Below are 25,038 nucleotides of genomic sequence, written 5' to 3' on the forward strand. Positions count from 1 at the left end.
CGAATCGCAATGTGAGGCTGACAGTGTTTGCAGCATGATGCACAGGGGAAGGGATGTGTCAGGGTCCGAGTGGGGGTAGAAGCCGGTCCCTATATGAAAAGGTGTCAGATCCCGGGGCAGCTAAGGCCAGCTCCCGGATGTGGGCTCGGGGTGGGGAAGCGGTGGTGATCCGTGCCGGCAAGGGTCAGCGTCCGGGGAGAGGAGGTGTCTGTCCTGCTAGGGCGGGCGTGCGGAAGGTCCGTGTCAGTCATGTCCCGGGTAGGAGGTGGAAAGCGCGCGCGGTTCTGCCTCGGACCCTACCTTGCCGCGGGCGCAGCGCACGGAGCGCAGGGCGCCGAAGAAGATGGGCAGCAGCGCCATGAGCAGGAGGCTGCCGTAGGCCAGCGCGATGCCCTCGGGCGTGGAAGGCGGCCGCGTCGTGCCGTTGGCTGTGCCGCCTGCCTCGGCGCTGCCGTTGTGCGGGTCGCTGAGGGCCGAGTCCATGGCGACGCTGCGCTCGGGGTCCGCTCCGGCCGCCGCAGCAGAGACACCGACGGGAAGACGGGCGCTGCGGGGAAAAGCCACGTTCCCTTAAAGAAACAGGAAGTGACGTGCAGCCCTCGCCGGTCCGCGCCGCGCACGCGTGCGCGTTCACGTCTCCCCGCCCGCGCGCCCTCTACCGGTGGCGGAGGGCTGGGCGACCAGTTGCTAAGCAACTCCCGAGCGGTGGGGGAGGGAACTCGCAACCACCGCGGTGGGCCGGTGGGCATCCATCGTCCCTAGCGAGACCTGAGGGTCCTGTGCCCCGGGCCTCGCCCACTTCCTCCACCCAGGCTGTTCCGCTCCCCTCAAGTCCTCATCCTAATAACTAAGAATTTGTTCATTCATGACTGTTCATCCAATATTCAATTGTTCCTTAACCCCTTAAATATTTGATGCCCAGACGCTGTCCTGGGCTCTGGGGACACAGAGAAGAACAATACAGGCAAGAGTCCGTCTCAATACTCGGAGACTGAAAGCTTGTATTTTTAGTGCGGTGGTTGGGGAAGATGTTGGATAGACCATAAAATGAATAAAATAAATAAAATTTGATATCTGGAGGATGTCCGTGTGTACTTATGTTTTACATAGTATGCTAATGGACTTGAGTAATTCAAAGGGACTTCCCTCTCTAGGAATCTAGTTCACTTATGCACGTGGCTTGGGCCAGGGTGGTTCCCGTCAGTTTCAGAGGACAGATACCAGGTGGCTGGCTCTGCAGGTGGACAGTCCTGTGGAGCTTCCAAAGTATGTGTGTCTAGGGCTGAGGAGGTATGGGTAGGAGTAACCTGAACTTGGGTGCAGCCCCGTGCTGTCTGGAACTCTTGCCTATGCAATTGCTGTCCTAGTTAAAAGCTGGAGAAAGTATGTGGCAGGCAAACTGAGAAATTTGCACCATGCAGACACCTACCACTAGAGAAACTTTGGGCCAAGTAAGTAGTGGAGAAAAAAAGCATGCTCTCCAGGAACCCAGAAGGTAAGCCAACCTGAAGCGAGGAAGAGAAGATCCATTCCTCTCCGATGTCCCTTTGGTACACTGTACTGAAAAAGCTTAACCATGTCAGCTGGGAAAGGAGAGAACAAGGCCCAGCTCCATTAGTACGGAGAGGACAAAACAAGTAGATTTAAAGCTGAGAAGGTATAAGTTGATAAATGACACAATATAAAATCACATGGCCTGGTCCAAGCTTAACAGGTGGTGAGGTGGGGTTGGAACATGGGTTTCACGGGGAGGGCAGACAGAGGTAAGAAGTCAGACTACAAGAAGTTTTTTGTTTTGTTTTGGGTGTTTTTTAGAGGGCAGGGACAGAGGGAGAAGGAAAGAGAGAATCTTAAGCAGGCTCCATACCCAGCACAGAGCCCAAGGTGGGGCTCCTTGCAGGGCTCAATTCATAACCCTGAGATCACGACCTGAGCTGAAATCAAGAGTTGAGATGCTTAACTGACTGAGTCACCCAGATATCCCAGACTATAAGAGTTTGAATAATAGAGTTGTTTTGGGGCATCTGGGTGGCTTAGTTCGTTAAGTGTCTGACTCTTGATCTCAGCTCAGGTCTTGATCTCAGGATGTAAGTTCAAGCCTCAAGTTGGGCTCCACAGTGGGCATGGAGCCTACATTAAAAAAAAAAAAAAGAGTTGTTAGTCTAGTGTGTGCCAGGCACTGAACTAGTAACTTCATGTATGTGTAGGTGTCTGTGTGTCTGTGTGTGTTTTATCTCCATAACATTAGTAAGAGATGATTACTCCCATTTTACAGATGAGGAAACTGAGCCTCACAGAGGTAAGCTAAACTAGCCAGACCAAGGTTACACAGCCAGAATAGAAGAGGAGACCCTTGAACTCAGGTCTGTAGGACTCAAAAGCCTTTGCTCTTTGCAACATTTCAGCTACAAGGAAGCTAAGGAGTTTGGACCAGAATAACTTAGTTCTGGGCAGATGGAGTACAGTTTCAGGCTGTGTTTTTCAATAAGCTGGACATGACTTGAATGAATGGATGAAGGCAGTGTGCCTGATGAATTCATCCATCAATAATTCAGGTCACCGGGTTTGCCCAGCAACCAGGCCTCACAGCTCTGTGCCTCATCTGAGAGTTCGTGATTGGAAATTGGAGACACTCCTGCTTCCCACTGGGCTGAGCATTTGATTTAGTTTGTCTAGGGCAGATCTGGCCATCTCTCTTTACACTCCAGAGTCAGAGATTGTGAATATGACCCAGGGAACTAAGGGGGTGACCAAGCTCAGAAAGATCCTGTCAAGGCTTCTGGAGGGTTGGATTTCCGGTTTGGAGCGGACCTGTCTGGATTTTGTCTGAAAACAGGGATGAGGCAGTCTGTAGGTGGGTGCCCTGAGGCTTTATCTGCTGAAGCCTCCTTTACGGGGTTACTTTCCCAGAGGATATCTGAACTGAGGTCAAGAATGTAGCTTGTTTAGTGCCTGGGATAAATTACCAAATATTTGTTTTAGAGAAGGATGTAGCCCCACTCTCCTGTTCACTCATACTCAGTCACTGTGGATGGATTTCAGATTTTTTTCAGATTATTTATTTATTTATGAGAGACACAGAAAGAGAGACAGAGACATTGGCAGAGGGAGAAGCAGGCTCCCTGTGGGGAGCCCGATGTGGGACTCAATCCCAGGACCTCAGGATCACGACCTGAGCCGAAGGCAGACACCCAACCACTGAGTCACCCAGGTGTCCCCGGATTTCAGATTTTCCAACTTTTTCTCATATATACTTACACACATACTTGCATAATATTATGCATTTACGCATAATATTGAATGTTTAATTATTTCTAAAAATAACAAGCAAAGATCATGAATGGATGCTGAAACTGTTGTCAGTTTTGAGGAACAGGCTATCCATACAGTCTTAGAGCATTACCCTACAGCTTACCTATTAATTACAAAAGGAAAAAGTTTCCTTTATGATGGAGTGACAAAATGGGATGGGATGGGATAAAATGACCAGATGTGCTATGATGCGCATGACACATCATCTGTGTGGCCTTCTTGCCAAACATGTTTGACCCACATCTACTCATGAAGGAACATCAGAAAAAGTCAGAAAAATACAGACTGTGGAATATTCTACAAGTGAACTAGCCTGGCCTTTTTGAAAATGTCAGTACCATGTAAAAAAAAACTCCATGGGGATTGTTGCAGATGAAAGGAGAGAAGTGTAAAATACCATCCGTGATTGGATCCTGGGTCACAACATTTTTAAGTAGGCTGTAAAGAAAATTTTCAGATGAATGAGGAAATTTGAATATGGATTGTTTGGGTGTGATTGTATTGTGGTTGTAGGACCTTCCTAATGAAGGTGTGGTGCCCAGGTTAGCCCCATCAGCATCATCTGGGAACCTAGAAGAAATGCAGAATCTCAGCTCCACCCCAGATCTTACTGGATCTCCAGCCGTTCCACATGCACAGGTAGTCTGAGAACCGCTGGTGTAGGAGAAGCTCTTTATTCGTGGGCCCAACCCAGGGCCCAGGTAGTCCCATGTTCTTGATCTTCTGAGAAAATGGGCCAGAAAGCAGTAAAACTGTATAAATGTTTGTCATTCCTATTATCTGCCAAGACCACAGGGCCTTCACATATATGTGCTCAATAAATGTTTATATATGGATGAGTAAATATATTGTTCTCTCAACCTAGCCGTTACTTTCTCACCCTATAATCCCTCAGAGCTTGAGTTGAACATCAGCTCTGTGTTGGGTTCCAAAGTCAGGGAATCCCAAGGAACCCCTGTATTTCTAGCAGGATGGAGTTGGCATAAGTATCCCAGGGGGCTTACTAAGATAAAAGAAACAGAGAGAAACACTTTGGTGCCTCTGCACCTTCTTGCCTTAAGGCTGAAATCCTCATTTGGAAAAATCTTTTTGGAGGCCCAAAGTGCTCATGTGAATTATTTTCAGCTCCACAATCCTAGAGTAAATTGAAAGATTTCCAGCAGTGTTTGTTATTTTTCTTGGTAGCAGGAGGTTAAAGCAAACCTAGGCATGTGTCACTGGGGAAAGGATTGACAAAATATGCTGGATGTATATACGTGGGATGCTGGGCAGCAACAAGAAGCAACAATCTGAGAGCACACTAAAGCAAGGGTGATGTTGCCTCCTGGTTTGGGGAGAACAATCATGCTATATGCTCTTTTATTATTATTTTTATTTAAAGGATTTTATTTATTTATTTGACAGAGAGAGAGAGTGAGAGAGCACAAGCAGGGGGAGCAGCAGAGGGAGAAGGAGAAGCAGGCTCCCCACTGAGCAGGGAGCCTGTTGTGGGGCTCTATGTGGGGCTTGATCCTACGACCCTGGGATCATGACTTGAGCTGAAGGCAGATGCTTAACCGACTGAGCCACCCAAGTGCCCTGCACTGGCCTCATTAGTGATAGAACCCCTTGCACTCTCAAAAGGGTACCAGTTGGGACGATAATGTATGGTTACTTTCATGGGTCAAGTAGAAGCAGAGCCTGAGGTGAGGATTCTTGTTTAAGTGATTCCAAGGAGGAATGTTCTTAGGAGGAGGAAGGGTATGAGGGAATGCAGGAGAAAAAAGGTTAAGTGAAGAGGAGGTCTTGGCCAGAGACTCCTTTCACTGTGACCTGAAAAGAGAGCTCTGGGGCACAGACTTCACCACAGTATTGTTCTTGCTTTGAGCCCAGGCCTCTTGCACCGTGTACCTGTTAGTCATTGGCCACAGCTAGGAGTCAGGGGAGAGATACCCTGGCTAGTTGGCTCCTGTCTGACCAAGGGCAATTCTCCAGAGAAGGTGGCCATGGTGAGTGGCTCTCAGTCAACACCCCTAACAGCTAGGGGTTTGGCCACTATGTCTCCTGAAGGGGATCTGAGTAGGGTACCAAATGCCTTCCTTATAATCTCCCTAATCTTTAACAACATGTATAGATCTTTAAAATGTGGAGCTGAGGAACACCTGGATGGCTCAGTGATTAAGTGACTTTGGCTCAGGTCATGATCTCAGGGTCTGGGATCGAGCCCCACTTCCATTTCCTGCTCAAGGGGGAGTCTGCTTCTCCCTCTGCCCCTCCCGCTACTTGTGCTCTCTCACTCTCCCTCTCTCAAATAAGTAAATAAAATCTTTTTTAAAAATGCGGAGATGAGCATTAAGAAATGTATGATATGATTTGCATAAATTAAAAGTACATATCACATAGGAACATTGAAAATCTAACAAGAATATTTTAGAATATTATTATTAGGGATCCCTGGGTGGCACAGCGGTTTAGCTCCGGCCTTTGGCCCAGGGCGCGATCCTGGAGACCTGGGATCGAATCCCACATCGGGCTCCCGGTGCATGGAGCCTGCTTCTCCCTCTGCCTATGTCTCTGCCTCTCTCTCTCTCTGTGACTATCATACATAAATAAATAAAAATAAAAAAAAGAATATTATTATTAAAGAGTATACATCAAGCACATTTGAATGGTTCCCAATAGAGGGATTCCAATGAGAGTGGGAATTGGGGATTAAAACAATAACAACAAGGGACTCCTGGGTGGCTCAGCGGTTAAGCGATAAGCCTTCGGCCCAGAGAGTGATCCTGGAATCCTGGGATCAAGTCCCACATCGGGCTCCCTGCATGGAGCCTGCTTCTCCCTCTGCCTTTGTCTCTCTCTGCCTCTCTCTCTGTGTCGCTCATGAATAAGTAAAATATTAAAAAAAATAGAATCAACAACACTCCGTGATGGGGTGTAAAGAAGGAGGAGAAACTGAGTCCTGCATCTCTGAACTGAGCTACTGGATGACAAAGATCACATTAACCAAGACAGGGAAGATTTTGGGGGGACAGGTGTCCTCTATCTTTCTCTTTCAATCTGGTGGTGTTTCTTTGGGAGGCAGCTACTCCCTGTGCTAATGTCCCCTTCTGTCAGCAGAGGGCAGCCTAGGCCAATTAACCGACACAGCTTGGGCGGCACCAGTATATCCAAGATGGTCCTCAGGACACTGGCTATGGAAAAGCTGTTACCTGGCTTCTAGAAAAGCAGTCGGTCGGCTCTGAGGCTTAAATACAGCCTTTGACTTTGAGGCCAATCCAGACACAGAAATATGGGGGCTGTCCATATCCAAGGCTGCTGGACAATCCAGGCCACATCATCTCTTCCAGGATATTTCAATATCTTTTTTCTTCTTTTTTAAATTAAAAAAATTATTTATTTATTTGACAGAGAGAGCACAAACAGGCAGAACTGCAGGCAGAGGGAGAGGGAGAAGCAGGCTCCCTGACGAGCAGGGAGCCCAATGTGGGGCTCAATCTCGGGACTCTGGAATCATGACCTCAGCCCAAGGCAGAGGCTCAACTGACTGAGCCACCCAGGCACACGTCTCACCTGGATTTTTTAGCTCTTTCGAATGAGTCTTAGCTTTAATGTTACTTTAAATTTTTTATCTCAGTGTCTTAAAAGAAAAAATAATCCTCATAGCACATAACTCTGCAGTGGGCAATGTGCTATGTACTAGGATAATTTGAGAAATCAATTTGTGGTTTTTTTGTTTTGTTTTGTTTTTTGTTTTTTGTTTTGTTTTTTTCAATTTGTGGTTTTTGTCTCTATTTTCTCCTCTCCTTTTTGTATTTCTTGCCTAGGGAAGGTTTGGTCATAGAGTTCAAAGCTGAAGCTGTCTCCAAGACTCTTTCCTTTTTGGCTTCCATTTTCTCTACTTTTTTTTTTTTTAAGGTTTTATTTATTTATTCATGAGAGACACAGAGAGAAAGTCAAGAGACATAGGCAGAGGGAGAAGCAGGCTCCCTGTGGGGAGCCTGATGTAGGACTTGATCCCAGGACCCCAAGATCACCACTTGAGCCAAAGGAACTCAGCCACTGAGCCACCCAGGCATCCCCCATTTTCTATACATTTAAACTTGGCAGAACAGATGTGGAAGGTGCCAGCTTCCTAGGTCCAGTCCTGCTCACAGATGTGTTTTGTACACCCTTTACGTTCACACATTCAACAACTGTTTTCACTCTGTTGCCAAAGCTAAAAAGCAGAGTGATTTCAAAATAAAACTTTGGATATTTGGACTCTCTTGAACCGTTAGAGGCTTCAGCAATCTCAGGCTTCGTTTTCATGTCATGGGCACTAATATTTATTGACTACCTACTGATGTCAGGCATGGTTCCAAGTGCTTCCTCCCGTGAGGCTGTTGTACAGGTAGGTACAAGTGATATTTCTTTCTGTGGCTAAAGGAGCTGGCATAGAGTGGCTAAGTAGCTTGCCTAGGAGCTCACAGATAGTGAGCAGTAGCACCAGTATTGAACCCAGGCAGCAAAGCTCTAGAATGTGGCCTCCTAACCATTAGACCACACTGCCTGATGGCAGTTTGTGGGCTAAGCTATGTTGCCCCCTCTAGGTAGGGCATGAGTTATCTGGTTAGCAAGCTTCACACTTATTTTGTTGTTGAGTTTGCGAATTCTTGTTGTAGAGAGAGCTCAGTTCTTCCGAGGGAAAGGGCAATGGGAGATGCAAAGGAACCCTAGGAACTCTAGGAGGGAAGGAAGGTCGATGGAGTCTGGGATCGGGGGATCCTTTTGTCCCCTTCTTGACACTGCCCCCAAAAGAGGCAGCCAGACTCTATGGGGGATGGATCCAGGCCTGGTGATCCCAGCTTCCAGCAAGACTTCGAGGCCCCGGGCTTAGAAGCAGGGGCTGCTGGACTTTGGGGCTTGTACAGAGCTTGGGCACAGCAGCCAGAGTGGTCCAGTGCCAGGGAGAGGCCCCCGGCTTCCCTTCTTTTCTCTTGGTGGGGAATAGTTTTCAGTAAGGGCAGAGACTGAATTTCTCTCTAGTATAGAAGGACAAGGGCAATAAAGATAGGAATTAATTTGTTTTTTTTTCTTATTTATTTATTTTTATTTTATCTTTTTAAGGTTTTAATTATTTATTCATGAGAGACACACACAGAGAGAGGCAGAGACATAGGCAGAGGGAGAAGCAGGCTTCCTGTAGGGAGCCTGATGCAGGACTCGATCCCAGGATCCTGGGATCATCACCTGAGCTCAAGGGAGATGCTCAACCACTGAGTCATCCATCGCCCCTCTTTCCTTTTTTTTTTTTTTTTAAGGTAATCTCTACCTGAAATGTGGGGCTCAAACTCAAGACCTCAAGATCAAGAGTCACATACTCTTCGACTGAGCCAGCCAGACTTCCTGAAATTAATTTGCTTTCTGAGAAAATAAAAAAACGAGTACTTCTTGCATGCCTAAATTTGGGGGTTAAGATTGAGATCTGATGCAACAATCTGTAATTAAAAACAATTATTTCTGCTTTTATGCAGTTTTCTTTTTTGGTTTATCCCTTGTGTTAGACTGTGAGCCCCTGGATGGCAGAATTATCTACAGTGTTCACCACTTTTTACCCTGCACATCTACTGTCTGGAGAGGACCAGGCATGTGGTAGATGCTCAATCATCGTCTTGGTAATTATAATCTGCATTCATGGGGTACTTACTTCCCATGCAGTGTGCTTGACATTTATATTTAGTAACTAACCCATTTGATCCTCATGCCACCCTATGGGTCAGCATCTTCATTGTCCTCATTTACATGTGAGGAATCTGAGGTACAGAAAGGCTAAATGATTTGCCCAGGGTACTCATGAATTAATAGATGAGGGACTGATTCCTGGTGTGTTCTCATTGGCCTCCAGGCTGTCCCTCATCCAACACGGCTATGTCCCACAATAGCAGAAGTACATGGGTTGGACCCAGGCTGGAGACTGTCTTAGGAAGTCCCTGAGGCAATATCCTCATCCTAGAACTGGTCATTGGTGGTGTTTAACCACATCTGGCCTTTTCTTCTAGCTTATTCTCTCTTCGCCCCCAGCATTATACCTACACTTCAACATACTAGTGACTCTTAGGTCCCTAGATTCTCTCAGCCTTCATGCTTTGGCTCAAACTCTTCCCTGTACTGAAACCATCTTTCCAATTCTAAGATTACATTCTTCATAAAGGGAGAAATGAGGAAGGAAGGCCAGGTTTTTAAACCACATCATTCTCTGGTAATACTAAAACACTGGATTGCACCTGGTCTCCAGCTGCCTTATGATGGCAGTGTGCTGAAGGAGGCCAGAAGAATAGTATCCTTGTGCCCATCTCTCTGGGGGGGAATACAGAGTCCCAGAGAGAGGAAGGGACTTGGTAAAAGCACAGCGGGGAATCAGATTCAGAGCTGTGCTAGAATCCCAGCTGGGCCTCCCAGCCCAGAGCCCTTTCCACAGTGGGGCAGCAACTCTGGCGTTATACAGGGAACAGGGCCTGAATGCCCAAAAAGAGCCCCTCAATTTTAATAGTGCCTGAAATTCTGCCATTGGAGATCACTTCTTTTGAGGGGGTGGGCAAAGGGTGTTGAAGGCATTTTGGTCTCTAGGGAGCCCCAACTAATGATGAAAACCCCTGCGATGAGTCCTACACTAAGCTCACGTCAGCCTGTTCCCAGGAGGATGATCTGGCTGACAGGCAGCCAAGGGTGAGATGCCGTGGGAAGGAGATCCTGAGTCCTCGAGGGCTGCAGGAATGTGGGAAGCACCGAGGCAGGCAGAAAAGTGGGTCAGGGGTGGGGGTGTCAGTCAAAGGGCAGGGCATCTGTGAGAGCCTTGGCCTGGGGACTCAGGATGCTTGGCTTCATCATCGACTTGCTGTGTGATGTTGGCTAAGTCTCTTTCCTACTCAGAGCTCTGATCTGGGTCAGTGCTGTGGAACAGACTTGCTTCTGGTTTATCTTAAGGCTCTTGGTGTCAGGAAGTTGGGGCCCCAGGTGGTGGTTGCTGTGACAACTATCGCTGTGGAGATAGTGACCAAGGACACTGTTGCCATGACTATGATTACAAGGTCCAAGAGCCAATTGACTATCAGTTATGCCTCGAGACAGGTTCCTCCCAGTCTGTCACCTGGACATCACCTGGAAGACCATCTCCTCTAAAATTCAGTGTTTGAAAAAATAAATAAATAAAATAAAATTCGGTGTTTGTGGGGCCAGAGAGGTTGACACCCAAGGGCTTTGTCAGGAGCAGGGACCTGCGCTGTAGTGCTTTCTTATACTGACAGGCTGTGTAACCTTGGGTAAGTCTCTGCTTCTCTCTGGGCTTTTTTCCACATCTGGAAATTGAAGAAGTTCCCCAAGATCTTTTTCACTCTACATTCCTATCAATCTGCCTTTTATTTTATTTTATTTATTCATTCATTCATTCATTCATTCATTCATTCATTTAATTTATTTCAGGTTGAAACCCTAGTTTATTTCAGCATCAGCAACATCTTAGCCATCACAAAAATAAACTCTACCAAGGGCAACAGAAGTCTCTACAGCGAGGCTAAGGGCTCAGCCGCCATGTGGTGAACATCAGAGGGGTGCATGGCGGGCACTGCCTGGGCAATAAGTTAGGAAGCAGCGGGGTTGGTGGTGGTGGCAGATGCGGGCTGGGGCCTCACTTCTGGGCAGGCACGAGGTCATCAATGGCCTGGCCCTGCTCCAGCCGCTGCTCCATCTCGATGAGCAGCTTCATACCATCCACCACCATCTGTACCAGCTCCACCTCTGAGAAGCCCAGGTGGTCTGCATTGGAGACATCAAAGATGCCACCCACAGCAGCTGTGTCCATACCACCAGTGCCTTGTTTCTGAAGCCGCAGCTGCTTGAGCACCTCTGGGAACTTCTCATGCTTGCCCAGGTGGGGCAGCTTGATGTGCACAGCTGCCTGCAGGCCTGTGCCTAGGTTGGATGGGCAGGTGAGGAAGTAGCCCAGGTGAGGGTTCCACATGAATTCGTAATTCTTTGACTTGAAGAGTGTTTCAATCTGGGTGAGGCTGTTGCAGAACCGAGTGAACACCTCCTTCATGTTGCCCCCTTTCTGCACGGAGATGACCCGCAGGTGGTCTTCCTCATTGATCCACACCAGGAAGGTCTTATTGTCATTGTGCCAGATGCCGCGGGCGTCCGGCCAGGAGCAGGGGCGACACGGGCTTATCGAAGAGGAAGTGGTCGTGGATGAGCTGCTGCTGCTCCGCCTGGGTCATGCTCTTGAGTGCGCATCACCGGCCGGCCAGGTCGCCGTCCAGGCTCGACGGAGCTTCCACGGCGAGCTGCTCGATGGTCACGGCTGCAGTGCGGGGGGAGGCAGAAGGCGTGGATGCTGCGACCCGTGCGCACCCGCGAGCTCAGCACATAGTGGGGGTCCAGGTCGTCGCCGCCCTGCAGGTTGTCGGGGTTGAGGTCGGGCTTGTGCTCATCGCTGGGCTTGTAGCCGCCGCGCAGGTCCTCGATGATGGGGTCAAAGAGCTCCTTGAACACGTCATGTGACTCCTCGTCGCCGGCCGCTCGGCCCACGGTCATGATGGAGGGGTGGCCCGGGTTGTCCACGCGTGAAGCTGCTCGGTGCTCTGGGCGCGCAGCTGCGCGTACAGCTCGGGGGTCAGCACCTTGGCCGTGTGGTTGTCGTGGCCGCCGAGGTCGGGGAACTCGTCCTAGGCCGGGAAGCCGAGTGTCAGCGTGTTGTTGCGGCTGCTGGAGAAGGGCGTGGCGGCGGCGGGCGGGAAGGGCACTCGGTCCCGCGGCAGCTCCGGGCGCAGCGCAGCGAACCGCAATCTGCCTTTTTTTTTTTTTTTTTTTTGTATTTCTAGAAATATATCTTTTATTTTTATTTTATTTTTTTATTGGAGTCTGATTTGCCAACATATAGCATAACACCCAGTGCTCATCCCGCCAAGTGCCCCCCTCAGTGCCCGTCACCCAGTCACCCCATCCCCCCGCACACCTCCCCTTCCACCACCCCTTGTTCGTTTCCCAGAGTTAGGAGTCTCTCATGTTTTGTCACCCTCACTGATGTTTTCACTCATTTTCTATTTATTTATTTATTTATTTATTTATTTATTTATTTATTTATTTATGATAGTCACAGAGAGAGAGAGAGAGAGAGAGAGGCAGAGACACAGGCAGAGGGAGAAGCAGGCTCCATACACCGGGAGCCCGACGTGGGATTCGATCCCCCCTGGGCCAAAGGCAGGCGCCAAACCCCTGAGCCACCCAGGGATCCCCTTCACTCATTTTCTATCTGCCTTTAAATAAGAGCCGTTTTAAGCCGAAGTGTTGTTTCCAGGAATGATATGAAAAGTATTAACAACCGTTATGACCATCACTCACCGACCTATCCACACAGGCCTGGACTGCCCTTCCATGGCAGCTAGAAGCCGGGAGGGCTAAGTAGCCTCAGAGGAGGGTCCAGAGTGGCCTGTTTGCTTAAGGGGTACATGGAGGCACCCAGGACAAGGGTTATTATTATTATTTTTTAAAGATTTTATATATTTGACAGAGAGAGAGCACACAGGTAAGTAGAGAGGTAGGCAGAGGCCGAGAGAGAAGCAGACTCCATGCCGAGCAGAGAGTCAGACGCAGGGCTCGATACCAGCACCCTGGGATCATGACCTGAGCCAAAGGCAGATGCTTAACCGACTGAGCCACCCAGGTGCTCCAGGACAGGGGTTATTAACAATAAGTAGGCAAATCTCTAAATATTTTGACAACTGGTATGGCCATAACTTGACACACTGTCTGAACATGAGCCTCTGCTGTATCTATAATGGTGGAGTTACAAGCACTGTGAGTAGGGAAGGGAGATTTCCTGAGCAGAGGAAGCACACTGATGTCATAGAGATCAGGCCGCTGAGGAAGCTCTTTAGCCCTGGCCCTCGTCTGAGAGTAAGATGGATCCTTCTTCCTGGTCACCGCACCTTCTGACTAGGTTGTGCATAATCCCTGGAGAGTCAGAGGTGCCAGCGTCTCAATTCCAGGATGGCTGATGCCCAGATGAGTGGGGAGGGCACAGCAGGAGCTGGCACAGCAGGCGAGGCCAAGGAGGAAGCAGAGAGCTCGGGGACGCCTGCTCCTCCTCTCCCAGGAGACCAGGCCCTGGGCAGATGCCAGAGACTTGGCCTCCCGGATCTGTTCCTCTCCACGCACCCCCAGCCCACTCGTCTCTCTCAGCAGGACTTTGCAAACAGCTTCTCCGTATGGACGGAGGGACGTGGCTGCTGCCTCCTCCCTGCACACTTTCTATTCCCAGCCCTGAGCCTCAGCCAGGGTTCCTCAGGAAAATTGGCTGAAAGAGACATTTTCCATGCTCTTGACTCCTCTGCTGGGGAGCTGTCCCTGCCTCCATTCTCTCCACCCTCTCCTCCAGCTGGTCACCAGGACCCAGAAGGAGGGGAAATACTTGGTCAACTGGTTGCTGCTCCTTGACCATTTAGTTGTTTTCTTTTTCTTTTTTTTTTTAAAGATTTTATTTGTTTATTCATGAGAGACAGAGAGAGAGGCAAAGACATAGGCACAGGGAGAAGCAGGCTCCTCAGAGGGAGCCTGATGTGAGACTTGATCCCAGGACTCTGGGATCACAACCTGAGCCAAAGGCAGATGCCCAGCTGCTGAGCCACCCAGGCATCCCCCTGACCACTTAATGTTGTATACCATTTTATCTTCCTGGGCCTCAGTTTCTTTTTCTTTTTTTTTTTAAGATTTTATTTATTCATGAGAGACACAGAAAGAGAGAGGCAGAGACACAGGCAGAGGGAGAAGCAGGCTCCATGCAGGGAGCCTGATGCTGGACTCGATCCCGGGACCCCAGGATCACACCCTGGGCCAAATGCAGGCACTAAGCTGCTGAGCCACCCAAGGGTCCCCATGGGCCTGAGTTTCTTAATCTGTAAAATGAGTTTGCTACCTGGGAGTCAGACTTTTTTTTTTTTTTAAGATTTTATTTTTAAGTAATCTCTACACCCAACATGGGGCTCGAACTCACAACCCTGAGAGCAAGAGTTGCATGCTTTACCAATTGAGTTAGGCAAGTGCTCCAGGAGTCAGATATTCTTGATTTAATCCTTAGCTCAGCTGGTTAATAACTGGGTAACTTCAGAAAAGATACTCATCTCAAAACCTCAAGTTTTCCTGATCTGTAAAAGATATTGTGTCTTACTGTTGTGAAATAAGCTGAGAAAAGGGTTTAGCTCAGCTCTCTGTAAATGGCAAGTGCTCAATGGATACCTATTTTTTATTAATTATTATTAGAGCCTAGTTGGTGCCAGATGCTGTGTTAGGTGCTTTACGTACCCGGTTTCTAATCTATACAACACCTGTGCAAAGTGCTTGCCATCCCCTTTGTAACACTGAGGGTCCAAAGGTTCAGAGAAGCTAAGTAACATGTCTAGGGTCACAGATGTCAAATGGCTGAGCCAGTGGGATTCAAACTCAGATCTGGCTGATTACAGATCTCCTATTCTTAAAAAAAATTTTAAAAAGATTTTATTTATGAGAGACACACAAAGAGAGGCAGAAACATAAGCAGAGGGAGAAGCAGTCCGATGTGAGACTCAATCCCAGAACACTGGGATCACGACCTTAGCTCAAGGCAGAGACCCCTCAACCACTGAGCCACCCAGGTGTCCCTAGGTCTCCTATTCTAACCAAGGCTCTGGTAACTGAAAGAAAGAAAACCCGTATGTTTCAGGCAGATAATGAAGAGCAGAATAGCTTTGGCTAGCTTTGGCTGAGATTTTAATCCAACCCTTACAAGCTGTAATTTCAAAGCTTCACTGTAAGCTAAGGGCTGGGAAGCTAAGGGAAGCTAAGGTCATTGAGAGCAATATTACTTAATTTTGTTACAATCAGGGAAATGCCAAGTAAGCAAAGAGGCATCTTCATTTCCAACCTTCCCTCATCCTGTGCCCAAGAAAATGTCAAATAAGAAAGAAACTAGTAATATCTAATGTGGGTCATGGTGTAGGGAATTGGACACTGTTGGTCTGAATATAAACAAAAGTAGTCCTTTTGGAGGGCCATTTGGCAGTGTCCGACAAAATGTAAAATGTGCATGTTCTTTGACCAAATAATCTTGCATTTCTCCTTTTGGTCCAAAAATATTCACTGCCTCACTACTTATAAGGGCAAAACATTTACAGTAATAAAATGTCCTTCAAAGGATAGAATATGTGCATCCATATTGTGGAATATTTTATACCCATGAAAAAGAACAAGGTAAAAACAAAACAGACAGACCAACCAAAAGCAGAATAGTTACAACATGATTATAATCAGAGATTTCAACGTGACTTTCTCAGCAATTGGTGAAACATTAGGGAAAAAATCACTAAGCACGTGGAACACTAGAACAGCATTGGTAATCACCTGAACCTAATTGACATTTTAGAATACTATACCCAGTAATGGCAGAATGAATATTTTCTTTTTTTTTAAGATTTTATTTATTTATTCATGAGAAACACAGAGAGACAGGCAGACACACAGGCAGAGGGAGAAGCAGGCTCCCCACAAGGGGCCCGATGTGGCACTCGATCCCAGATACCAGGATCATGCTCTGAGCCAAAGGCAGATGCTCAACCACCAAGCCACCCAGGAGTCCCAGAATGAATATTATTTTCAAGTGCATAATGGAACATGGATCATGATACATCAGATGCTGAACTATAAACCAAGTCTCAAATTTGCAATCAAATTAAATTAGAAATTAATGATCTAGGAGATATGTATAGCCACCCCCCCTAAATATTTGGAAATTAAACAACATTCTTTTGAATAGCCTATGGGAGAAGAAATCACAGGGAAAATTAGAAAATATTTGGAACTGAATGATCGTGGAAACACAACACACAAAATCTCTGGGCTGCATCTAGAGCATGCATAGAGGGAAATTTATAGCTTCATATAAGTTATATAGTTTTTTCCTAAAATAGCTTTTTAAAAAGATTTATTTATTCTTGAGAGACACACAGAGAGAGGCAGAGACATACGCAGAGGGAGAAGCAGGCTCCCTGCGGGGAGCCCGATGCGGACACACGATCCCAGGAGCCGGGGATCACAACCTAAGCCAAAGGCAGACACTCAACCACTGGGCCTCCCAGGTGCCCCCTAAAATAGCTTTAAATGCTCATATTAGAAAAGAAGAAAGTTAACAAGTAAACAATATAATTTCCTATCATAAGAAGCTCGAAAAAGGGGGTGTCTGGGTGGCTCAATCGGTTAAGCATCTGCCTTTGGCTCAGGTGGTGATCCCAGGGTCCTGGGAGCTCTTCATTGGGCTCCCTGCTCAGCGGAGAGTCTGCTTCTCCCTCTCCCTCTGCTGCTCCCCTGCTTGTGCTCTTCCTCCGTCAAATAAATAAATAAAATCTTAAAAAAAGAAGCTAGAAAAAGAAGAATAAAATAAACCTCAAAATTGCAAGGTAAATTTATATGTACTGACATTGATAGAAAGCCAGGGCACATTGAATGGAAAAATCAAATTATATCCAATATGTACATATCATGGCAGAGATTGCTAGTTGCCTCTCAATGTCCATTCTCCCCTTCTTTAAACAGAGAATCCCGGATCTTGAGCTGACACATGACTAGTCAGGGTAAAGTACATTTCTTGGACTCCTTTGCAATCAAATGTGGCAATGTGACTAAGCACTGGCCAATGGGAGATAATCAGAAGTCATGTGTGTATCTTCTGAGAGGCTGTGCCCACCCTCATTTTTTGGCTCCCTCCTACTTCCTGCTGGCTGGATTGTGGATGTGACTGTTAGAGCTTGAGAAGCATACTGTACTGAGGATGGTGGAACCATAAGATAGAAGGAGTCAATGTCCCTGCCCTGTGGAATGCCAGGCCAGCCTTAGGCTGGCGCTTCTGGACTCTTTTTTTTTTTTTTTTTTTTTTTTTGCTTCTGGACTTCTTTACATGAAGGAGAAATATATTTCTTTTTTTTTTTTTTTGAGAAATATATTTCTTATTTCCATCACTGCTATTTTAGGTTTCATTCCTTGCAAATGAACTCAGTGCCAACCCATATGATTCCATTTATGTGAAAAAGAGCAAACAAACCTATATATGTATATCAAATGGATGATTTTGACTTTCATACAGAAATCTCCAAAATAATATGCTTTAGCACTGAAGATATATTATCTTACATATCAATAAGTCCAGAGGTGGAACAGCTTAATGCAGTGATGGGTAATTCAGTGACTTGACTTCATCATCAAAGATTTGGGTACTTCCCATTTTTGTAGCTTGCCATCCTCCAATTAGATCCTGTTGCAACTGCGAAATGTGGCTACATTTCCAGGTATCACATTCATATACCTCAATGACTAGTAGAAGGAAAAGGATGGTCTCTTCCTGCTGCAGCTCTGTTTGTTTATTTTCCAGCTCTTTTTTTAAGCAAATAAACTTTTTTTCTAGAACCTTTCAATGAAACTTCCTTCACGTCTTCTTGGTTATAGCTGGGTTGTTGGTTCATCTTTAAACCAATCCCTGGTTTAGAGCAATTGGGATGTATTTTTGATCCCATTGAAAAGAGAACAGCCAGGCAAAATCATAGCTCTGATAGTGTGGAAGAAAAGAAAAATAGCCAAATGCCTCCTGTAACATGTATTATATATATGTTATAATCTATAGTTTTATATATATACATATATAAATATACATATATTAATATATATTTTATACATATATTTTATATATAAATATACATATATATTTTATATATAAATATATATATATATATATATATATATATATATATATATATGCTGAAAAATCTGCAAGGATCCACCCAAACTGCTCATGGTAGGAAACCCCTGGGAGAGAGGAGTGATACTAGGAGAGAAAGGAGTTCTGTGGCAAATCCTAAAGTTGCCCCTTCAACAAACTTCCCCATTTCCCCTCTGCTCACAAAAGCCATCTTGTTAGGGCAGCAAAGGGATGAATCATGACTGGCCCAAGCCAGCTTCGGCAACCTCTTTCTTCTGCCACATACTTGCTTTCTCAGCTCCGCCTATGGCAGTGGTGGCCCTCAGTTTGGCTACTGAGATATGAGATATGAAGGGAGATTGCTGGGAGAATGATTTACTCTTCAATAAAAAGAAACTTTTTTTTTTTTAACATTTCGTTTATTTGAGAGAGAGAGAGACAGGGACAGAGAGAGCACAAGAAGGGGGAGGAGCAGAGGGAGAGTGAGAAGCAGACTCCTCACTGAACAGGGAGCCAGACATGGGGCTAGATCCCAGGATCCTGGGATCATGACCAGAGCCAAAGGCAGATGCTTAACCGACTGAGCCACCCAGGCACTCCAAGAAACCCTCTGTCTGACCTTTTCCTTTCCATTCTTGCTTGGGATACTGGTGTGAAGATGTGATGCTTGGAGTTATTGCAGCCATATTGCAACCACGAAGGAAATGCCAAGAGAATTATGGAGATGTAGACCCAGTGTCCTGGCATTTTTAAGGTCTCTGAACATCTTGTTAAAAAATATCCTTATAAGGGGAACCCTGGGTGGCGCAGCGGTTTGGTGCCTGCCTTTGGCCCAGGGCACGATCCTGGAGACCTGGGATTGAATCCCACGTCGGGCTCCCGGTGCATGGAGCCTGCCTCTCCCTCTGCCTGTGTCTCTGCCTCTCTCTCTCTCTCTGTGTGACTATCATAAAAAAAAAAATATATCCTTATAAGGATTTCTATCATGTGTGGCTGAGGGCAGCTTAGCAGATAAATGCCTCTTTACTTTTTACCATATATTTTCTATTGTTCTGATTTGCTCTTATAATTAAAATATATTATTTTTGTAATTCAAAGTTCAACTTAAAAATATATACTACTTGGCATTGGGCACCTTTGGTATCCTAATAGGCTTGAAGAGGCACTCTTGAAAAGGAGGCCAGGGAGAGGAGTTGAAAAAAAGGAACAAGTTGTTCTTTATAATTAAGTACTAGCTTCATGGTTTGAGGGTTGACCTTGCAGATGGGGGAATGGCTGAGAACACATTTCTCTGTCACTATTTGGGTTTATTTTTTATTTTATTTTATTTTTTTCACTATTTGGCTTTAGACCAGAGGTTACAAACTGTCAGCCTCTGGTCAGAATTTAGTTGGTAGGGATCCCTGGGTGGCGCAGCGGTTTGGCGCCTGTCTTTGGCCCAGGGCGCGATCCTGGAGACCCAGGATCGAATCCCACGTCGGGCTCCCGGTGCATGGAGCCTGCTTCTCCCTCTGCCTGTGTCTCTGCCTCTCTCTCTCTCTCTGTGACTATCATAAATAAATAAAAATTTAAAAAAAAACTTAAAAAAAAAAGAAACTTCCAGGTTTAAAAAAAAAAAGAATTTAGTTGGTAGACATATTTGGCTTCTCCTGTCCAGTGTTTTTAAAAACGAAATTAGCAATTAGTATTTAAGAATTGGTATACTTCACATCAATATCTGGCTTGCTGGATTTCTTGGAAGAACCGAAATATTGGACAATGCAGGGTTCATTTCCAAACAGCAGTAATTGGCAGCTTTGATCTCTCTCTCTCCCTTTACCTAAGGCTGGTGCTTCCAGTTGGCCGCACACCTTGGTGTGCCCTAATGTCTGCTTCACCAGTCAACTTCACTGATTTACCTATCTGACTCTGTGAGCATTTGTGTTAGTCACCCCTGGGTTTGGGGTTTAGAGTTAATGCACGCATGCCTATGTATGTACAAAAGATTCAACAGCTGCCTTCTAGGCAATCAGTCATGTGCAAGGCGTCTATCCTCATTCACATAGGTGGACAGATTTTGCAGAAGGCTGGGTTTGTAGTGGGTTGTTCTCTAGGTTCTTCTATAAGACCAGAAGAGCTAAGAGCACCCTTGACTGCCCTGCTGTGTCACATGGGGTCTTAACCCAGACTTAGGAAGATGCATTGCTGGGATAGAGGCGTAATTCTGAGGCAAGACCTCCATCTGTGGCTAAGGAATAAGGTCCTCTGAAAGGTGGATGGAGATTTGCCCAGTAGAGGTCTGAAGAAGCTGGTCCTCCTGGAGAGAAGTGTGAACCCGAGGAAGGGAGGCAAGGCTAGATGCTAGGAAGAGTATTCTACTGCCCTTAACACCCCACCAGGAGGGAAGCCCTTAGATTTAGGATTTTCTCTATTTCTTCATTACAACAAGACTGAGTGTGTGTGTGTGTGTGTGTGTGTGTGTGTGTGTGTGTGTGTGTTGGGGGAGAGTGGAGACCCAGCCACCACCTTGCCATATCTTCCATTCTATCCTTCTGTGATGAACAGAAAACCAGTTCCCCCAAATGTCCATGTCCTAATCCCTGGAAACTGTGAATATGTGATGTTACAGGGCAAAAGGGAATTAAAGTCACAGATGGAATTGTTTGCTAATATGCTGACTTTAAAATAGGGAAGTTATCCTGGTAAGGTCGCAGATGGAATTGTTTGCTAATCTGCTGACTTTAAACCGGGAAAGTTATTCTGGATTATCTGGGTGGGCTGAATGTAATCACAAGGGTGGGGAGGGAGGCAGAGGAGGGAGAGAGAACCAGAGGGATGGAAGCAAGAGATGGACTTGGCCTGACGTTGTTGCCATTGATGATGGAGGGAGGGATCATGAGCCAAGGAAAGTGTAGGCCTCTAGAAGCTGGGAAAGGCAAAGAAACAGAGTCTCCTCTGGAGCCTCTAGAAAAGAATGCAGCCCTGATGACACCTTGATTTTATTTTATTTTTTATTTTATACATTTTAAAAGATTTTATTTATTTATAAGAGACACACAGAGAGAGGCAGAGACATAGGCAGAGGGAGAAACAGGCTCTCTGTGAAGGAGCCGGATGTGGGACTAGATCCCAGGCCCCCAGGATCACGATCTGAGCCAAAGGCAGATGCCCAACCACTGAACCACCGAGGTGTCCCCCGACCCCTTAATTTTAGCCCAGTGAGACCCATGTTGGACCTCTACTGTACAGAACTGTAAGATAATAGATTTGTGCAGTGTTAATCTGCTACATTTGTGTTGATTTGTTACAGTAACAATAGGAAGTAAAGAGGCCAGGCCCCTCAGAGGGGGCATGTGGAAGTGAGATCCCAGCTCATTGCCAGCATCAACCTCCAGACTTGTGAGGTGATTCCAGTTACTCCAGTTTTCAAGTTTCCCAGCTGAGACCCCAGAGAGGAACTGTACCCACTCTGCCCTGCCGAAATTCCTGACTCACAAAATGTAGAAGCATAATAAAATGATTGTTTTTATGCCACTAAGCTTTGGGGTGGTTTATTAGGCAGCATAGTAACCAAAACAACGACCTATCCTTGCCTTGAACTTGAACCAGATGGAGCTGGGGAAAATTGCACACGTTGTTGAACCCAGAGCTTCCATCCCATCATTAGTATTATTTTTAACTGAACCCCGATCAGAGCAGAAGGGAACACTGTTGAAATTGAAACGGAACTTGTATATTTTTTTCAAGCTGTTGAACTAGAATAGTCAAACAATTCTTGAGACAGAGACAGTCAAGTAGAGAATTCTACCCTAAGGCCTTCACTGTGTATACTTTGACTCACCTAAAGCCACATGGTCGTGGCAGCACTGAAGGATCCTTGGCTTAGTGTTTATAAAGCAGCCAGCTGGGACGTTCTTTACCCTCCTTATCCTTCTTCAGAGCACACCATGTCCAAGTTTGCTGAATAGAGGGAGGTTTGGGGTACCCCTAGGAGATGGGAATTTGCCACCATCCAAGGATAAGCAGTGTCAGCCTGAACCTGATTACTTGGCGGGGGGTCCCTGAGTGGAAGCTTCGTGCCCTTGGCTGAGAAACTGGAACTTTCCATCCAAGGCCAGTGATCCTCAGTATTCAAGCAGCCTGGCTGGGGTGTGTCGGGTTCCAGGTGGCCTTCATCTCATCTGGATCAGGCCGACACAGTTTGTGGCCCTCTCCCACTGCGAGGAGAGGAGGGACTCTGAAGAGACTTGGGGCCCCTTGGGAGACATTCATCTTTCCAGAGCTTTATCATTTTTTCCAAAACAGTACTCTCCCTTCAACGTGGAAAGTCCCAGCTGGCAGCTGAGGATACTCTCAGTGTGCTTTTTCTGCCCTGCCCCCAGTCCAGGCAGCAGGGTGCTGGTCAAAGACACCTCCTCTTCTATACCAGCCCGCTCCGGACTTGCTGCACTGACAGATGGTGTAATGTCGGCAAGCCCTTAACAAACCACAGGACTAGATGTCCCTGGTTTGAATCTTGACCCCGCTATTTGTTAGCTGTACAAATTTGACAGGGTACTGGGCTTTTCTGTGTTACAGCTCTCCAACTGAAAACTGGCATGGTGATAATATGACCAGTTTTGAAGACTGAATATATTAAAAGCACTTAGAATAGTACCTGATACATGGAGTGATGTAATTGCTTGCTATTACCACACGCCTTTGGCCAATTCATCTTCTTTCTCTGGGCCTCAGTTTCCCCAACTGTACAATGAAGAAAGCAGTTCCTGCCTGAGCTGAGTGCAAACCCTGCTATCCTTTCTTGGACAAATTTCTTGGGTTTTCTTAGCCTCAATCTATTAATTTGCTCATCTGTTAAATGGCACTTATTAAGTAGATGGGTGTGGTGATAGTTAAATGAGAACATATGTACCAAGCATGTACTATGGGGTCTAGCACATAGAAAAAGCTAAAACAGGTTTTGTTTTGTTTTTTTTAATGGATGAGAAAGGAACTTTCTATTTATTTTTATTTTATTTATTTATTTTTTGTATATATTTTTGTTGGAGTTCAATTTGCCAACATATAGTATAACACCCAGTGCTCATCCCGTCAAGTGCCCCCCTCAGTGCCCATCACCTAGTCACCCCAACCCCCCACCCACCTCCCCTTCCACTACCCCTTGTTTGTTTCCCAGAATTAGGTCTCTCATGTTCTGTCTGATATTTTCCACTCATTTTCTCTCCTTTCCCCTTTAATCTGAGAAAGGAACTTTCTAAACTATAATGGGCCATGTCCTTGGGAGGAGTATTGTGGTTTTGTCACATGTTTTCCCAGCTATGCCTTATTCACAGACTCCTAGAATCAGGGAGGTCAAGATGAGAAGGGCCATTTAACAGATCAGTTCATCAATCCATTCAACAGATATTTACTGATCACTTGTTTATTATAAGCCAAGCACTGTTGTAGGTGCTGGGGAGAGAGCAGCACGGAGGGCCCTAACCCTCATAGAGCTTTTATTCCTGTGGGGGAGATAGACAGTAAATGGGTGAGTCCATGAATATATGACACAAGTTCATATTATTTTACAGATGGGGAAACCGAGGCCCAAGAGGGGAAGAGACTCTCTTAAAGTCCTCCAGTGTCATAGCAGGGCAAAGACTTCCAAGCAAGTCTTCACAGTCCCAGAATAGTCTACTCTTTTTTTTTTTTTTAAGATTTTTATTTATTTGTTCATGAGAGACACACAGAGAGAGGCAGAGACAGGCAGAGGGAGCAGGCTCCATGCAGGGAGCCTGACATGGGACTAGATCCCAGGTCTTCAGGATCAGGCCCTGGGCTGAAGGCAGCACTAAACCGCTGAGCCACCTGGGCTGCCCGAATAGTCTACTCTCAACAAGCCCTGGTTCCCCCAAGGTCTTAAGATATGCAAGTAGAAACCAACATTTAGTGAATCTTCTTAGATGCAGGAAATGTTTTAAGTACTTTACACATCTTAAGTCATTTATTTATTTTTTTAAAGATTTTGAGAGACAGTGAGAGCACAAGTGGGCGGGGAGGGGCACAGGGAGAGGGAGAAGCAGACTCCCTACTAAGCAGGGAGGGAGCCTGATTTGGGGCTCAATCTCAGGACCCTGGGATTATGGCCTGAGCTGAAGGCATTTGCCTAACCGACTGAGTCACCCAGGTACCCAACATCTTAAGTCATTTAATGCTCACATCAACCCTGAAGGAGGGAATTGCCACAAATTCTATCTTATAGATGGGGGAGCTAAGAAACAGATGGAGGACTGAACACAGAACTCATGACCTACCTCAACCACTGAGTTGTCCTGCCATGCTGGCTGCATACTCTTCCTTCCCCCTGACTCTCGTCTGCACTCTTTCCTTCTTTCTTTCCTCCTCTCCCATCCCCAGTCCTGGTCTCAAGGACTTCTTCCACACTCTGAGAGGCCTGGGGTAAGCCCTCTCTCTCTCTCTCTCCCTGGTTCTCAGTCTCCCCATCTGTGGATTGAGAGGATTGTATTGAGTTATCCTCAGGGCCTTCCATGACCACCCTGATCTTCAGCCCCATATCTCCCCAGAGGCTGGCACTGTGCTCTGCACCTAGTAGGCCCTCAGTAAATATTTGTGGCTGAAGAAAGGAAGGAATGACCGCGATTACCTGCAGTTTTCTCAAAACTAGCTCCTGTGCTCTCTCCCTGGCCCCCCTTCCTTTCTCAGCCTGTGGGGCCCCCTCCCTCCCTCTCACCTCCCAGGGCCGACTCAGGCCCTCCATCCGGCCTGCATTTTTCCGGGTTTGATATCATTTTTTCCACTCTCCGGCTGCTGCCGGCTGCCTCTGCCAACTTTCCACAACTATAGCCCCTCCCCCACGACTGCAGGCCTGAGACAGCTTGGGGTGGGGGAAGACCCTCCTTCTCCTCCCTTCCCCAAGCTGGAGTTAGGATGGGGAAATAAATCAGTGCCCTCCTGGCAAGATTGGGGGCTGGAAAACAGAGGATATGGCTCATCTGCTCAAGCTCTGGTCTTCT

The 25,038-nt window shown here is 46.5% G+C and overlaps 1 protein-coding gene and 1 pseudogene across 3 annotated transcripts in view; both read right to left on the reverse strand.

The window, feature by feature from the left end:
- Window positions 1-574, reverse strand: part of HM13 (histocompatibility minor 13) — a 40,744-nt gene extending 40,170 nt beyond the window's left edge. For all 3 annotated transcript variants that reach the window (XR_008661206.1, XM_055300249.1, XM_055300255.1), the window contains exon 1: window positions 301-574. Coding sequence is in view for 2 of the 3 variants with exons in the window: in XM_055300249.1 (XP_055156224.1) it covers window positions 301-483 (183 nt within the window). In the remaining variant the exon portion in view is untranslated. The remainder of the gene's footprint in view (window positions 1-300) is intronic.
- Window positions 575-10,957: 10,383 nt separating this feature from the next.
- On the reverse strand, window positions 10,958-24,782 carry LOC129522349 (creatine kinase B-type-like; annotated as a pseudogene).
- Window positions 24,783-25,038: the final 256 nt, after the last annotated feature.

This window comes from Nyctereutes procyonoides, unplaced genomic scaffold, assembly GCF_905146905.1.
Source record: "Nyctereutes procyonoides isolate TBG_1078 unplaced genomic scaffold, NYPRO_anot_genome, whole genome shotgun sequence".
Taxonomy (NCBI): domain Eukaryota; kingdom Metazoa; phylum Chordata; class Mammalia; order Carnivora; family Canidae; genus Nyctereutes; species Nyctereutes procyonoides.